Source organism: Haliaeetus leucocephalus, unplaced genomic scaffold (genome assembly GCF_000737465.1).
Source record: "Haliaeetus leucocephalus isolate CR32 unplaced genomic scaffold, Haliaeetus_leucocephalus-4.0 Scaffold140, whole genome shotgun sequence".
Lineage (NCBI taxonomy): Eukaryota > Metazoa > Chordata > Aves > Accipitriformes > Accipitridae > Haliaeetus > Haliaeetus leucocephalus.
The window spans coordinates 8,356,246-8,372,318 of record NW_010972576.1 but is presented as its reverse complement, the minus strand read 5'-3'; the positions used below and the strand labels follow the sequence as shown (position 1 = coordinate 8,372,318).

The following is a 16,073-nucleotide window of genomic DNA, read 5'->3' as shown; positions in this document are numbered from 1 at the left end:
GAGAAAAAGGTAAACACCAAGTAGACTTTGAGGAAAACAAAAACAGTTCAATAAACATCAGTGAGATGGAGAGAAAAGGGAGACCAAGAACTAGTTGTAAATCACAGACAGGCTTGTATTGTCTTATATGCTGAAGTGGCTTTTATCCAGCTGCCTATGCTGCTAATCTCTGGTAATGCTTTTTAATGAAACTTTGCAGCCCACAAGTCTTGGTTACTCCATGTATTGCAGATTTGTCTGTCAGAAATGGAACATCCATGAGGAAAAGCTGCAGAACAGATTCGGACATACTTTCTGGACCGATTCCTGGTGGATCACTGAGCTTCCTCACGTGCCAGGGTCCTCCAAACTCTTTTCAGCTTTGTTCAATGAGGTTCTCAAAACATTAGGGGACACTCTGCCTTATGAGACTTGAATGGCCAAAGCTATAAAGAATTATTAGTAGACATTTTCAAGGCTTTTTCACTGAAAGTGAAATGGTAATTAATTCTCTTAATTGAATGATCATTCATTAGTCTTTTACTAAATACATTACCTAATAACATTCTCAATCTTGCAAGTTACTGCCATGTCTTCAATTTCCCTCTTCATGATAAGACCAACAACAAGCTAAACTCACAGCTTTATAAATCTGCTACACAGTACAGCATATATTGTATGCAGTTTTTTCATTTAGATTCTTCAATTACAAGCAACTGCAACAAAAAACCCCAACATATTGTACTAGCTAGTATTACATTTTGGCAGATCATAATTAAATTCTTCCTTTAGAAGCAGTGCTCAGTGCTTAAGAAGAAGGATTATATTGAATAATGGGGCTAATATTTTAACTCAATTAATATGTTATTTTTCAATAGAGGTATACACTACTGTAATTTCTTCTTCTATGGGTATCATCAGCTATAAAACAGAAATACTGCAGCTTTTTTTCTGACAACTTGTGTAATTTTTCCCCACGTAGATCGCATGCTTTCTATATTTTTGAAGTGAAAACATGTGACATATTATTTTTATAAATATTTTATATTTTATACTGTTATAGGCATAAAATATTTCACTTCTATACCATATAAGCCTGCCAGACTATGTTTGACTACATCTAAAAATAGATGAGCGTTCCATGGTAAGGAAAGAATTTTTCTTTTATGTCTTTTAATTCTGTACTGTTGTGAGTTTGATTTATAATATTGGTTGGGTTGGAAGTGATTTTTGGATGAAGAAATTACATGTAGTTACAATGGAAGTAGGGTACCTTCTCCATAGAAACTGCCTGGCAAATATGCTCAGATGACTTATTTATCAGATTCTTCAATACAATATTTCAATTTGATGAAATTATATTTTCCTGGAATCTTTCACTAATAATTTAAAAGTGACATAAATGTGTAAATGTCTGTATTTCTGAAGATAATCAAGTTATGTCATTCCAAAATCAATTTGTAATATATTTCAAGGTCATCTTCTCTTTGGTTGTTCAAACTAGCTACTTATGTTCTTTTGAATCATACTCCGGTTTTCGTTTAATTTCTAATATTTTAATGTGTTTTAAAGACTGTTTGTGAATATTTTGTTGCTGCTGCTCTTTCACTCTCCTGTAATTATACCATGGATGATGCCCACTGCATAGTAGACAGGTTTTTTAACTCTTTATGGAGATATGAAAACTGTGTAGTTTAACAATGACCTTGAAAAGTAATTTTTTGTTTTAAGAAACAGTCTGTGTATTTATGATCAGTAGAACTAGAATATTGCACTACCTATCAAACAGCTGTTTCTCAGATGGGGCTACTAAAAAGGACATTCCCACACCATTTTACAGTATTCTCCATATCTTTTCTATCACTGATATTATACAAGTCACTTATTAAAAAACAAAATACAAATAACAACTCGACATAGCAAAAGTTGTTGATAATCATCAGATTGGTCGCTTCATTCTAGCTATGTAAGAGTTTTGTTTAGCTGTGTACTAGAACAATGTGTACTACTACTAGGATATTCCATCTCAAATGTGCTGAAAAACAGGGAGGTAAATTACAGCACGTATATACTATAGATGCATCGCATATAACATCCAACTGTAGAAGTAGAAAAAGGCCATTTTGATTTCATAAGGAAGGCAAGACAAAAAGAAAAGTAAAGGACAGAATCACACTGTGTTACAGTCAGATGGGGAGATGGAAATTATGTGGTGCAAAGGAACAAGTAAGTAAAAGACTGAATCATGCACGATGAAAAAATAAAATCAATATGAGTTACATAAGGAGGTATTAGTAACTGGACATGAAATTCCAGTGAGTCGCACAAAATACCTTGTGTTCCTTTTGTGGAGATCACCTGGTGAATGTTTTTAAAGATAAAGTACTATAAGATACAACATATCTCCATACAGAAAATCACAGTAGATTCTTACACAAGTATAATGGAACTTGTTAAGTTAAAAATAAAATTCTTACGCTTACTGTCATGGTAAGAAAGAACTTTTCTGAGCAAAACATAGAATTATTCACACTAGAAGCTACAGAGCATGCTGCCAATATTACCAGCTGAATGTTACAACTGCTCTGTCATGTAATACTATAATTCTTATTATTTATTTCCATATATAATAGGGTTACAAATCCTTCTCAGTGAACAAGAACCTTTAAATTCACTCTGTATTCTGACATTATATAAGCAGAAACTGATGGAGAATGAATGATTTCAATTCTGGATTCAGCAAAACAGTAGTCCATTAAGAAGCCCAACAGCGTACATAAAGCTTCTAGTGAATGGAAAGAATCTGGAAGGCATGAGGCTTGCCATCCAGCAAAAACATGCTATTTAGGAGGACTAATGGATAACTATCATGGCTAAACCTTTGACAAACCTTCTCAGCCAGGACAACTATTAGTTTAATTTAGATACAGATGATCACGAAGTGAGCAGTAAAAAAACCCAAACTTGACAAAGCCTTATTTTGTTATTTAAACATCTCAGTTAAGTGACTAGCATGTCATCATACAATGAAGTTGCAACAAGGGAAATTCTGATTATATCTTAGGGAAAAAAATTACAATGATGTAGCCAAATATTGGAACCCTTGCCCAGAGACAATGTGGAAACCCTATTAAGGTACCAAAAACTTTAGTGGACAGGGACCTAAGCAACCTGTTCTAAGTTGGCCTTGCTTTCAGTAGAGGTGTTGGACCTCCAGGGAGCCCTCTGAACCTAAATTGTTCTGTAATTCTCTGAACTATATAGATTAAAAACAAAACAAACAAACAAAAAATTATCTTTGTTGTAGATTTCAAAGAAGACTCACACTGCAGTCCACTAACACGAAGCTGAACTCATGTAAAGCATGTATCTGAATCAAAGCTCCACAGATGGAAAGTGTCAAAACAACTGTCAACCCAATAATAATTTGATTTCTTCTAAAATCCTAAAGGGAACTGGATGCAAAAGAAAGTTTTCAAAGCAACACCAGTAGTTCAGGGGAGAAGCAGGAGAATATAGCAGGACAGGACAAGCCAGGACTCTTGAAACTGTTAGAACGGCCTAAGAAATCTGATTTCGGCCATCATTTACAAACTTAAGCTAGTAACCTTTAATTTTAGTACTGTTACTTAAAAGAAAATTTTTTTCCTTTGCATCTCTCCTCTGAATAAATTGCATGCAACTTCATACTGATTAACAAATGTAAAGAAAACTGAAAAGCTCTAAAATACCAGAGGAAAAAAAAATACAATTTATTTTGCTCTAAAGCAGTTCCTCTCCCCTGCCCCCTTTTCGGTAAAAGCTCAAGAGAAGCTTTATACTCTGCACACTGAGATGGCAGTATCAGTTAAATTCTGCTATAGTATAAACTTTCTGACCTCCACCATGTTGAGGTACTACTATTTATACTTCTGCATCAATTCCAGATAGTCAAGACATATTAAAACACATCAAGTCCATAAACTTTTCTGTTCCTTTTCTGCCGCTTAGCTCATTAATGCTGAAAGCTATTAATTTAACAAATGAGCGGGTGATTACCTCTTGAAGAACCCTCTTCATTTTCAGAAGCAATGTCTTTACAGCTGTGCAGTCTTGCAGCATCAATCTGAAGGGCAAAGATTCAATGCCTCCGCCTTCTTCCAGACCAGTAAAAGGCCACTCCACAGATGGGCTGCCAGCCAGCTGGCTAACACGAGGGTACCTGGCTTCTCCTTGACCTACCTCCTTCGACAGCTTCAGAGATAGGCTCCTTACAAGAGAAAACAGAAAGATCAACTCTGAAATATGTAAAAGAAATAGAATTAAATAATTTTTGGCTTTTAGTTCCTTTGAGTTTAAAGACACATTACACATTCACTTGTTGAGCCTGCTAGCATGAATGGCCTTTATAATGTACATATAGCCATATGGTGTTAGCAATAAAATATGCATTTATAAATGTACCATTTTCTACAGAAATTGAAACCATGCTCTATGCCACACCCTTCAAAAGAAAGCAATTTTTTTAAAACAAAATATCCTATGGGCAAAACTGCTATGGGTCTATTTTATTTCAGTTCAGCTTTAATAAAAAAATGAATCTATCAGCTTTAATAAAAAAATGAATCTATCATGCACTTTCAAAAGCTAAATCATGTTCTTCCATATGCTTTGACTTAGAACTCAAAAAGAAAAGAAAACCGCCAAAGAAAATACTCCCTTCCGGGCTGGCCCAGTGGCATAAGATGAACCTGCTATTCTATAAAATGGAATTTGAGATTTAATTAATCTGTACTCACTCTGAAGTTTGGTTACCTTTGAAGCTATTTAAGCAGAACATGAAACAGAACAACCTTAAGTAGTGGTTGAGAATCCATTAAAGACAATGGAAAGATTCAGAAAGATTTTGATGGACTTTGGAGGTAACAGAATACCATTCTTTTGCTGCATACATACTATCTTCCTTTAATATCAGAGCAAGATATATATGACTGGCATGCTGGAGCAAGTCCAGCGAAGACCAACAAGATGGCAAGGGGGTTGGAGTGCACAATAAATGAGGAAAAGCTAGGAAAGCCAGCTTTCCTCAGTCTTCCAAATAGAAGGTGAACGGAATCTCATTGCTAACAAGAGCTATGTCCCCACTGGAAGGGTGCAGGGATGATGGAACCAGGCTACCCTTAGCCATGCACAGCAACAGGATGAAAGCCAATGGACAGAAGCTGGAATACAGGAAATTGTGACCAGATATAAGAACTTTATTTATTTACTTGCTTATTACCATGAGGGTGGTCAAACAAAGGAACAGGGGCTCAGAGATGCTGGATACCAATCCTTGGAGATATTTAGAACATGATGGGGCAAGCCCCTGAGTAACCTGCTCTAACTGGACCTGCTTTGAGCAAGGGCTTGGAACAGAGACCTGCAAAGGTCCCCTCCCACCTGTGTAATTCTATGATCTAGAGGTCATAGATTCAATCAGCCACAATCAGCCGAAAGTTTAATAGTAGAAAAATAATTTAGAGATTACATTTTGGTGGAACAGGATGTAAGTAAAAACACTAAGGGGTTTTTTTGGCATGAAAGCATTCACAACTTTTAATGTTGCACCTATTTCTCTTCAGCCAGCAGGGAAAAAGGACAATCTGAACGGAGAATACATCTGAGAATGTGGCTGCATTGTGTAATGTAGTATATTAATTACTACTAAATTACAAAAGGGTTGTAACAGCAATGCATGACGCCCATATTCCTACTAAATTAATTCACTACAATTAAAGATGTTAGCATAAGTGGTGAAGAAAATTACAATTATTATTCATTTAATGTATAGTTCCAATTTTCTGTTCCATTTGAATTTTCATGCAACACAAAACTGATCCCGAATTTTAAGCATGGCCATATTTTGGAAGGACAACAGATATTTTTCTGCCTGAAATTTTCCTTAGTTAACTTTGGTTTCATAGGAACCACATACAAAACGGGATTAATGGGATTTCTCAAAACAAGCAATTCCCAATGCCATACTAACAAATTGGAAATGAGGCTACTAGAATTATGTTTTATAGATGGTTCATTTTTATACTTTGCAAGCTATGTAATGTGCAGCAGGGACAACATGTTAGATCAAGAAATGCACCACAAAGGTCACGGATATAGACAGATGCTCATGATGGCCAATAAAATTAAAATTTTCTAATCCAGGCTTTTCATGACTTTCAATCAAATTAGTCTGGTTTAATTTTTAAATACATTGAAACAACTTTGTGAGTAGAATATTTTGCATCCTTTAAAATAATAATCTGAGGTGGATGATAAAGGTGCTTCTAACTGAGGGATATTAAGCCATGCTGATTCATAGCCTTTATTAAAGAAGCCTCAGGTATAAATCATGCAAAGAAAAAACAACTTTTAACTGAAGTTTCATAACACAGGCCACTTTTAAGGGTTTATAAAAGAAGCCATATTCAAACTATTGGAATCTACACAAGTAAGATTTATGTAGCCAGAAAAGCACATTATTAAAATTAAGCAAGATGATACAAGATCCTCTTTTTTCCTGCCCAGTGCCTGCAGGCTGGGAGATGAATTATTCCTTAGAATATTGTGAATGTTCACTTTGCAACTCCCACCGAAGTTTCATCCTCCTCATGCTCCTGAATGAGCATCTTATGGGGGTAACATCCCAATACTGAGAAAGGACTAACTTAAGATGCAGTGCCTCCCAGAAGGGGTCTTTTACAGCACATTATCAGGGAGAATAACCTGGTGTCAACACCAATACCCTGCTGCCCCAGTGATAAGGAAACAAGTAGTACTCTTGGAGAACTATCATTTCCTCTTACATGGAAGAGATACAGAGTTTATGTATAAACTATAAATGTACTGGAAATACAGCAAATCTTAATTTCAACTGAAGAAAACACCTTCAATGACTTCAGTGGGCTTTATGTTGACATGACACTGCTCAATACACAAAATTACCGTCTTTTCAAATACAGACCCTTTTACTAAAGTATGAAAAGCACCATAATAACATATTACCACTCATGGCCATAAGAGTTTAAAACCTAACTCAATCGCTACTGGAAAATGGTGACTCAGAGTTGGTATACAGTGAGCATTCAGATCATATAGTACCTCTGAACTATCTGAAAAGAATATAACTGATCTGTGACAGAAAAACTCTTCACTGTCTGAAACAATTCTTTCTACTCGCTGCAGGAAAAAGCTCATTTTAAATTCATTCCAGAGCTGATATTTCATCAAGTTCATTATTAACAATGTCCACGTGGCCTATTACAGTATTATTATGGTAATCCACTGCAATTCATCTCAAAGCAGCAGTAGAAGTTTAGCAAGGAAAAAAAAGTTTTTACTAAAATTAGAAGTTTCCCCTTACTCATAAAACACCTCTACCTCTGAAGCTGGAGAAGGGACTAGTTCCTCGACTGGTAGTGCAGGAACTCCTTACAGTTGGCCAGCCCTCTCCACCTTCCAAAGATGCATTTATTGTACTAAAAACATTTCACAGGCAAATGTTATCTTTGACAAACTTCTGAAACTGGGGATAAATAGCCTCGAAAGGTCTATTTTAATGACTAAAGACAATGTATTTCATTTAACTGACAATATTAAATCTATAATATTATCAATGTAAAATATTTTTAGAAGTAATTTGGTCACTTTTAAATATACGTCTCCTGTCTGAGCTCTAAATTTGCCTGACATACACACACACTTTGGCTATGTTCCTACTTAAATAAAACCATACCTGAAAGTGTTCCTGGGCACTGGTAGTCAGTCAGTGTTAAAGCACTTCTGAAATGGCTTGACCCAACTCACCTATCACTCTTTCAAACGATTCCCTGGCATGGTTTGATTATCAGTACAGGCAAATTGAATTGGACTACTCCATTCTGGAGGATGTCAGTGGTACAGCTGTGCACTAAAGAACCATCCCACGTAGATGTCACCTCAAACCTCTGAGCATAGCTATGGAGTCATGAAGCTCCAAGCCTGAGATGTGAAACCCAGCCAGACTCCTAGGCAAGAGAAGAGCCTAGGAAGAAGAGCCTGTTTCGAAAAGTCTGAGATGAACTGTGGATGCTGTGGCAAATCACAGCTGAGAATACTGTTAGGAAGCTGCTCTTAATTTTCTCCCAGGTATTACAGACTTCACTTCCCAGATAACAAGCGGTTTTCATATCCTGTTTGACGAAGATCAGAAAGTCTGGCAGATGGCATACTTAAAACTGCCCAGTCCTCTAGATGAATATCATAGGGAAACAGAGTAATTCAAGTTGTTCAAGTGGTGTCAACATAAAGCCTGTGGAATACTTACTACACAGCTGCATGTTACATCTAAGGGGACCACAGATGACAACAGAGAAAAGCAAGCTTAATGTCAGTAGAATTATGGTCACCATAAGGTCTGAAAATCCACAGAAAATTTCTTACAAATTTGTAAATGTTAAATAGGAGGAAAACCTGTGCAACTTGATGGTACTTTGGGCCTGCTGGCTTGTTTCTGTTGTATCTGGACATATCCACTGAACGTGAATATATTTCCTCATTTCTAACAGATACAAAAATCAGAAGCTACAATATCCACATTTAGCAAAATGGTAGTGCCATTAAGACAGAGTTCTATTTCAAAAGCAATCTTTACTGAAATAGTGAGATAGCATTAAAATAATCCATCAGTGACTTTTAGCATTTTAATAGTCTCCATAAATCCAATCCAACTGCATATTAACTGAGGAAGAGACACAATTGTGCAGCTCCTTTCAAAGCTTCTTTCCCTTAAGAAGGTAGAACAAGAACCACCTTCTTATTCCAAAGCATCTTTAAAGGGGTTTACTGAAAAAAGGAAAAGAAAAAAAAAAAGGACCCAAAGATTTGCAACTTCAGCTAGTTTGAGTTATTCTTCCCTTCTTACCGATCCTCAGATCAATGATTTGAAGAGCTTATGGTAATTTGAACTTCATTTACATAAAAATCCCCAGATTATGTAGAGTTTAATCTTCTTAGTTTTCATCAGCAGTGCTCAAGATATTGCTATAGTAGAATTAGCCTAAACTAATACAAATGGTCCCACAGAGTCTGTACCTCTTAATACCACCTTAACAGAAGAGAACCCACATAACACTGTGGGCATCAGGAAGGCTCTGCAAGCCAAGCAAAAGACCCCAGCCTCTATAGGAAGAGCTGAACGTACCTTATTTCTTCCCTGAGGGTTTATCTTCTAAAGCAGGGTCTTAGAAAAAACCTTAAATCACTTATTTTCAGTGTCTGAGTGTGCAACTGTATGTGTATATATTCACATATAAATACATCATGCGTATGTATATATATACATACATATATATTATGTATGTACAGATATAAAATTCACACACACACTCATAAACATATAAATTTGATCTTCATAAATCTTTTAGCAAAAACCTCTTATTTGTTTATAACTTGGCTCAGTAGGAAACATACGTCCTTCTATACTAGAAAAATGTTATTAGCTCCATACAGAGGTTATATCCTGAAATCCTATTTCATACAAATCTAGATAGCCTTCAATCCACACTTTTTTCTCCCATCCAGCATTCTCCTTTTTTCTCACCAACAGCAAACAGATGAAAGGGATGCTCTTTCAGAAAAATCACTAATTACTGTTCTGAGAAAGGTCCCTCAGCTGGAACATATAAGACACATAAAAGCAGTTAGGCAGATTTTTCTCTAAAAATCAAAAGTATCTCAAACACTTCCAAAATGCAGTTCAAAGCACTCAGTGGCTCTCTTACAACGATGTACATTACAGTCAACTCTACAATCATCCCAGACTGAATCTTAATCTCTTACTAATCTCACTTCGTAAAACACATTTTCTATCCCAGTTTACAACTGAAATTTTGGAAAAAAGAAAGGCCTTTCCCCATATTTAGCAGAACTAAGGCATAGACTTTTAAAAGCACGTTCCTAAATATTCCAATGATCATATCAAATAATGTACTGAGAGGTGCCTAAATATTCTCAAGCTCTGGTCAAGGAGGATAAAAATTGCCAAACTCCTCACTCAGTTCTGAAAATGCAGCCTTTTCAATAAATACTGAGAAGATAAAAGGGTAACCAGAATATAAACACTTGGCTAATTACCCATATTAGCATTCTTTGGCATCAAAATTTGTACCTCTACATCTCACACAATTTCTCAGCGTTACTTCTGTTCTAACAGAATGATTCAGAAGTTATAGGGATGACATCTCAGAATATTAAACTGCAGTGTCATAAGGTACATGTTGTTTCACATTTTACAGCTTTTAGAACTATGTATCATTTATTGGTACTCTGATGCTATGATTTTTCAAGGTCACCCTTTTAGAAGAATGTTCGGAATCTGTCACTATCAAACTACGCACCCACACACAAATGTGCCCACAAACTCTAATGGCTAGTGCTGCTATAAGTTAAGAGACTGTAAGCCTTTTCCATTATAATCCCTTTTCTTTCAAAGGTTTATATCACAGCCATAAAGACTTCCTTTGGGCTAGAACCTCATGATCATGAAATACAGAATCAAATTTAAAAAAAAAAAGCCCTCCATTTTTCAGTTGCTGGTAAAGTACAGCTGATAAGGGCATGTCAAGCATTTCTTTCCTTTCTCTAAATTCTACAGGAGTCAAGAGCTCTGTTTATATCCCCTGATCTAGCACACAAAACCACAACACTTGAGATTTCAGTCCTTTTCTTCCTCTTGGAATCTATTAGGAAAATTTAAATGTGAAATAAGATAATGTAACACCATATAGTAATCAGATAATGTCCAAAAAAAATAGCTGCTTGGAAAAGACCAGTGGGCCTTATTCATTTTCAAGTACTAATAATGCAGTAGTAAGTAATGCATTACAGATAAACCAGAAAAAGTAAATGAGGCTGTCTGGGCATTGAGAGTTTGGTAGAGTTTGAGTCTTTTTAATTTAGCTTGTTTTCGCCACCCCCCACCCCCCCAAAAAAAAAATTGTGAAAGTATTTTACAACTGGTATACAAAATATAAATTGCAGCTTAATTACGCACAAAAGCAAGCAGTAACTCATATTACATCTCTGGTTGGGATATGAACAGAAGGCGGCCTACCTTTGGACAAAGGATAAATTCATCCACCTGCAGTCATTGCAGCCTTTGTAAACAGGATGTACTTCTGGCTGGACACTGCCTCAGGACAGATAAAAGCTAAAGGCACTTGGTGTCCTCTCCAAGTCTCACTCCAAATGTACTCCACGGAGCTGACCAATACAGCTGACCCGGGACTAGAACGACAAAATTTTGACCTAATCTATTGAAGAACACAGGTGTTGAAGCATGCCCAGCAAACTTTATAATATTGGGGAAAAGGAGAATTATAAATTTGTTTTGCCACTGTCACCTTCTAGATCAAAACATTTCTCCTCACCTTTGCTGTCTGCTCTAAATGCTCGAGTCTTGCTTTTAGAAACTGTGCAAGTGCAACATAAAACTTTCAAGTTTTTACAAGGTTAAAAAATGTAAAAAAAAAAAAAAAAAAGCTGGAAAATCATGATGGATATTGGATATGATGACTGCCTTCCAAGCAGCACAGGAAGTGCACTCCTTTCATTCAGTTACCAAACTAGTTTCCCTTAAAAAAAAAACAAACTGTCAAATACGTCCTACTACAGGTCAGCATTTTTTGCTAGTAAGGCTTCTCAAAATTCTCCTCAAAATTATGTATATTTCAACTTAAAAAAAAAAGCTTAAGGCATTTTCTGTGCCCAGTAAGAAGCTACAGAACTGTTAGTATAGGCTTCAGTGGGAAGATAGCTCTGTTAACAGGTAAGGTTAAATCCACTAGAAGACAAAAAGACAGCAGGGTTTGCAACAAATATTTGCTTAGTGCCTGGCAAAATTCACAGACATGAGTTAGACAGGTAAGATGGACCTCCAACAAGACCAGAAAATTAAGTGGAAATTTCATACACTTTATAAAGGAGACAAGCCACTCACTTCGAGTCCTGTCTGACTTGGTTTTTAAACATTTGGGAAGCACCTAACCACACTACTACTCTGTAAACCAAGATATTATCTTTTGATGAAGCTATTAAGCCTTAAGAACACTTTTGTGAAACAAGCAGGCAATTCATTATACCTCGTGTTGGCCAAGAGATTCATCTGAGATGTATAACAGTCAGTTTTAAAGATCTAATTAATATTTACTAAAATACCCAAAGTGGAATACCTTCAGCATTCTGCTTGCTTTCCTTACATCCCAACCCCTACCTGCCTTCATCCTGGGCAGGTGATTCAGGGAACCCTTCATGGATTGGGTCCAGTTACAGAAATGTCCTGGCTTCCGAACATGGCAGGGCTTGAGAACATATACAGACATCTAAATAATCATCCTATAGTCACACACATTCCCCCACTAGCAAAAATGCACATGCCTACAAGATTAGATGGCAGCTGAATACCAGGGACTGGAAGAAAGAGGACTAAAACCTCAGCAGAGCTGAGCAGTTAGAGCTAAGGGATGCCCTGTACAATAATTAGGTATTTAAAACTCCGTGGGAGTTCAGAAAATTCCAACTAGTAATCCCAAAATTTATCATTAGCTCTGTACATTTTCACATAGTGAAATATATAATCAGTAATATAATCACCAAAATAATCAGCAATTACAAACAGCTTTCCAAGTGAAGATAACATTCAATACTCTTTAATGGAATCAACACAATGGACCTTCATTTTGGTTAAAGTATATCACTAAACAAATGTATCCCCTCTCATTGCCCTCTAACACTTTAAGAATAATGAGTAGAAGAGAGCTGTGTTTAAATTCAGAGGATACCATCCACCTACTTTATATAGGGAATTTGATTAATATGTCAGGAAGAAACTGCAACTTTAAAACCCATCCTATTTCATTATCACATAAAATAGCTGAAACCTAGTGTTATTGTTGAAAGAGCTTTTATGTTAAATCCTCTTTTATGACCAATAAATGAAAGCATGTAATGGATTTAGGGACATAATTTATGAAGAAATCCAGAACATGCATGTTACTATATATCCATTCTTAAAAGACAGCAGTCTACTAGAGGTTTATTAATGCTTAAATTGGATTCTTCTATAATGTGTTTAGGAAACATTATGGAATTAATCTTTTACAAAATTTCCAATTCCACTGACAAACATGAACAGCCACAGTGACTTCAAAAGCCTGATTTAAACAAAAAGTAACAAAACAACATGAGAAAGCCAGCACCAATGCTAATTAAATACACCATTTACTTAGTGAAGTTTGCTGATAAAAAACTTCATGCTGTTCCTGGCACAGTGGTTACAAATAGCGTGTTTCCTTGCTCGCTGAGTACTTGCGTGTATGTATCCATGTGTGCGTACATATATTTGGTTTATATTATCAAGGAGGCTCACAGAACATCCTGAGCTGGATCCTTGAGTCCAACTCCTGACTCCACACAAGGCAACCTAAAAGTTAAATCACGTTATCTAGAGAAGTTGTGGAACTTAATAAGAGCAGTATTTTCAAGCATGAAGTGAGAAAGCAATCTTCCGCAGTCCATTCACTGATGTGAAACCTGTTGTTTCACAATGCATAGCTCCTGGCAGACTTAGACATGAGATAATATGTATTTTTTCCCCCACAGTTAAATAATATACACTTTCTGGGCTCCAGCCAAAATTGATCATAAATGAAGTGTATAGAACAGAAGAAATAAAGAAACTTCCTTTTAGAGTAACTGCATAAAAGCTACTCAAGAACTGTAGGTCTCACACTTTGCACTAAACCATGAGTGCCAGGTACCAACATGAAATAAATAGCTCGCATCCAGATGTATGTCATCTTAAAAAAAACATAAAAGACTGAGAGCTTCACAAGCACAAAGAAGTCCCAGGAGCCACCCACCTTCCAGAGGCTGAAAGCCTCCCCTTCTCCCCTGAACGCTGCACAGCTCGACACATCAGCTTACAAAAACTGCCATTGGCCTAAATAGAGGCCAAAAACTGATTAAGAACAAATTCCCAGCTATGTATGGGGGTGAAAGCTTGTAAGTTATGGGACCCTTTGGGTGTTATTTCCTTGTGAGCATCCTCTCAAACTTCCAGAGGGCTTTTATTCATTCAGACAGGTTTCACTTACAAGGCAAGTATTGCAACGTGCGCACTCAGATTTTAATTAGTGAAATTAAACCCCTCCAGAAGCACATGCTCCATTTTTTAAACAAAGGCATTCGAGACCAAACAAAAAGAAAGCAATAAACTAATTAATGTGTAAATTAACCTAATTGGTTTGTTCTTACATGGCATAATCAATCACTAAGTGCCACAGCAGAAATGTGTCATTTTATCATATGGTGAAACTAGCCCACCTTCAGGAGATTTCCCTGCCTTTGCCAGTATGGTCTTCAATGTTTTTCTTTTTGATTGTAAATAACTCATTAAAAAATAATCAGAATACTTAGTTTAGTTTGACTAAACCACTGCAGTAGCGTTTCCATACTACCCTATTTTAGAAGAAAACATTCCTCCTCTCTTCTTTCCCTCATAATGTGAAAAGTAAATCTAAAAAATTGTCAAACTGAGGCTGGAGCCAGGTAAAAAGAGATGTTTGGTTTGGTTGACCATGAAGGACCAAAGCTCAGATCTCTGAATTATATTCAAATCTCTCTTAATATTTATTTGTACACCAGCACATAGAAAGAAGTAGCATGCTAAAACTTCAATACTAGCACTGAGCTGTTTGTTGCTTACAATATTTTTGTGTTGATGCAGTGTTACTTGATACATAAGTGTTTACAAACTATGTCCCATCAGAAGCTTCATTCTCTCTACAATGCCTCATCTCTTTCTTCCAGGACATTAGGTCCCCTGCCTTTTAACTTTGTTTTTTAGACTGTCACTTTAAAATTAAATGTTTATTTCAGTTATTTACTCTCTGGTTGTTACATTCTCTACTTTGGGGACTCTGCTTGAATTACCTGAATATTTGGAGTTACTGTAACTGCTTCTAGTTTGCAATGCCAGGCTTGTTTAAGGTTGAGAATAACATGAAGAACAGTATTGTGCAAAACTATGCAAGTTTAGTAAAGCTGCATCTCACTGAAAACATATGGCCCATGATTTGAATTTAATGTCTGAATTCTTTTGCACTGCACATATTAGAATTTCAAGCAGTAAATAACAGTCATATTCAGAACACAATTTCTTTTAACTTTACAGTACTGTTATAACCTGTACCATTAATTTATTCAAGGTTGCAACAAATATGGTAATGAAAAAACACACTTGTAAAGTTGCTTTAAGGAAGTTATTAAAAATTTAGTAAGATTATTAATTTATAATAGAATTCATAGCATTTATTCTGTGAAACATTAAATGTACATTACCTAAAAGAGTAATTAATATTTTTAGTTACTAATTTTGCAAACTCTTTGTCAGGACAGCATCAATAACATGCAGCCCTAATAACTGTTGGAGTGTGTGCTAAAACTTGCTGTCCAAAGCTACATCTAGACTTGATGTTGGAAGGACAATCTGTTATTGAAACTTTAGGAATAAGAATGAAAGGCCCCTACATTGAATCCATTGAAGCAAGGAGGTGAAACAATGAGGTTCTGTCAATGCTATTGCCTTACTTCTGATTTATATCACCAGTGCCCACTTATGGAGTAGTATCAAAAAAAAGTGTGTCCTTAGCTAACTTAGCTTGATTTTAATATTAAAAATTACACCCACTTGTGCATAACGAGTATGTAAACATAAGATCCCCTTAATATAATGAGTTAGGTAATTACCTAGACTTGTGCAGAAGTACTTTTGTTATATAAATTGTTTGTAACCAATCATGTATTTTGTTACTTTTTCCTTGATCCTGATGTGTATATAACACCCTGTTTACGTTTCAAGTGCGTGCTAGCTTTGTGGAGTTACCACCTAGCACCCATCTCTGCACAGACATGAAATAAAGAAATATCTCAGCTCTGTGTGTTATCGGCTCTTCGCACACCAGGTGATTAAAACTGGACTTGCCAACTCATTTATTTTCAAGGCATTTAGCAATACCCCTCCAGCTTTTGGGATAAGT

General features: G+C 36.1%; 1 protein-coding gene across 1 annotated transcript in view; it reads right to left on the bottom strand.

The window, feature by feature from the left end:
• CCSER1 (coiled-coil serine-rich protein 1) overlaps window positions 1-16,073 on the bottom strand; it is a 635,129-nt gene that overhangs the window by 422,009 nt on the left and 197,047 nt on the right. Inside the window, exon 5 of the mRNA XM_010586161.1 lies at window positions 4,018-4,228. Within this exon, the coding sequence (XP_010584463.1) occupies window positions 4,018-4,228 (211 nt within the window). The remainder of the gene's footprint in view (window positions 1-4,017; window positions 4,229-16,073) is intronic.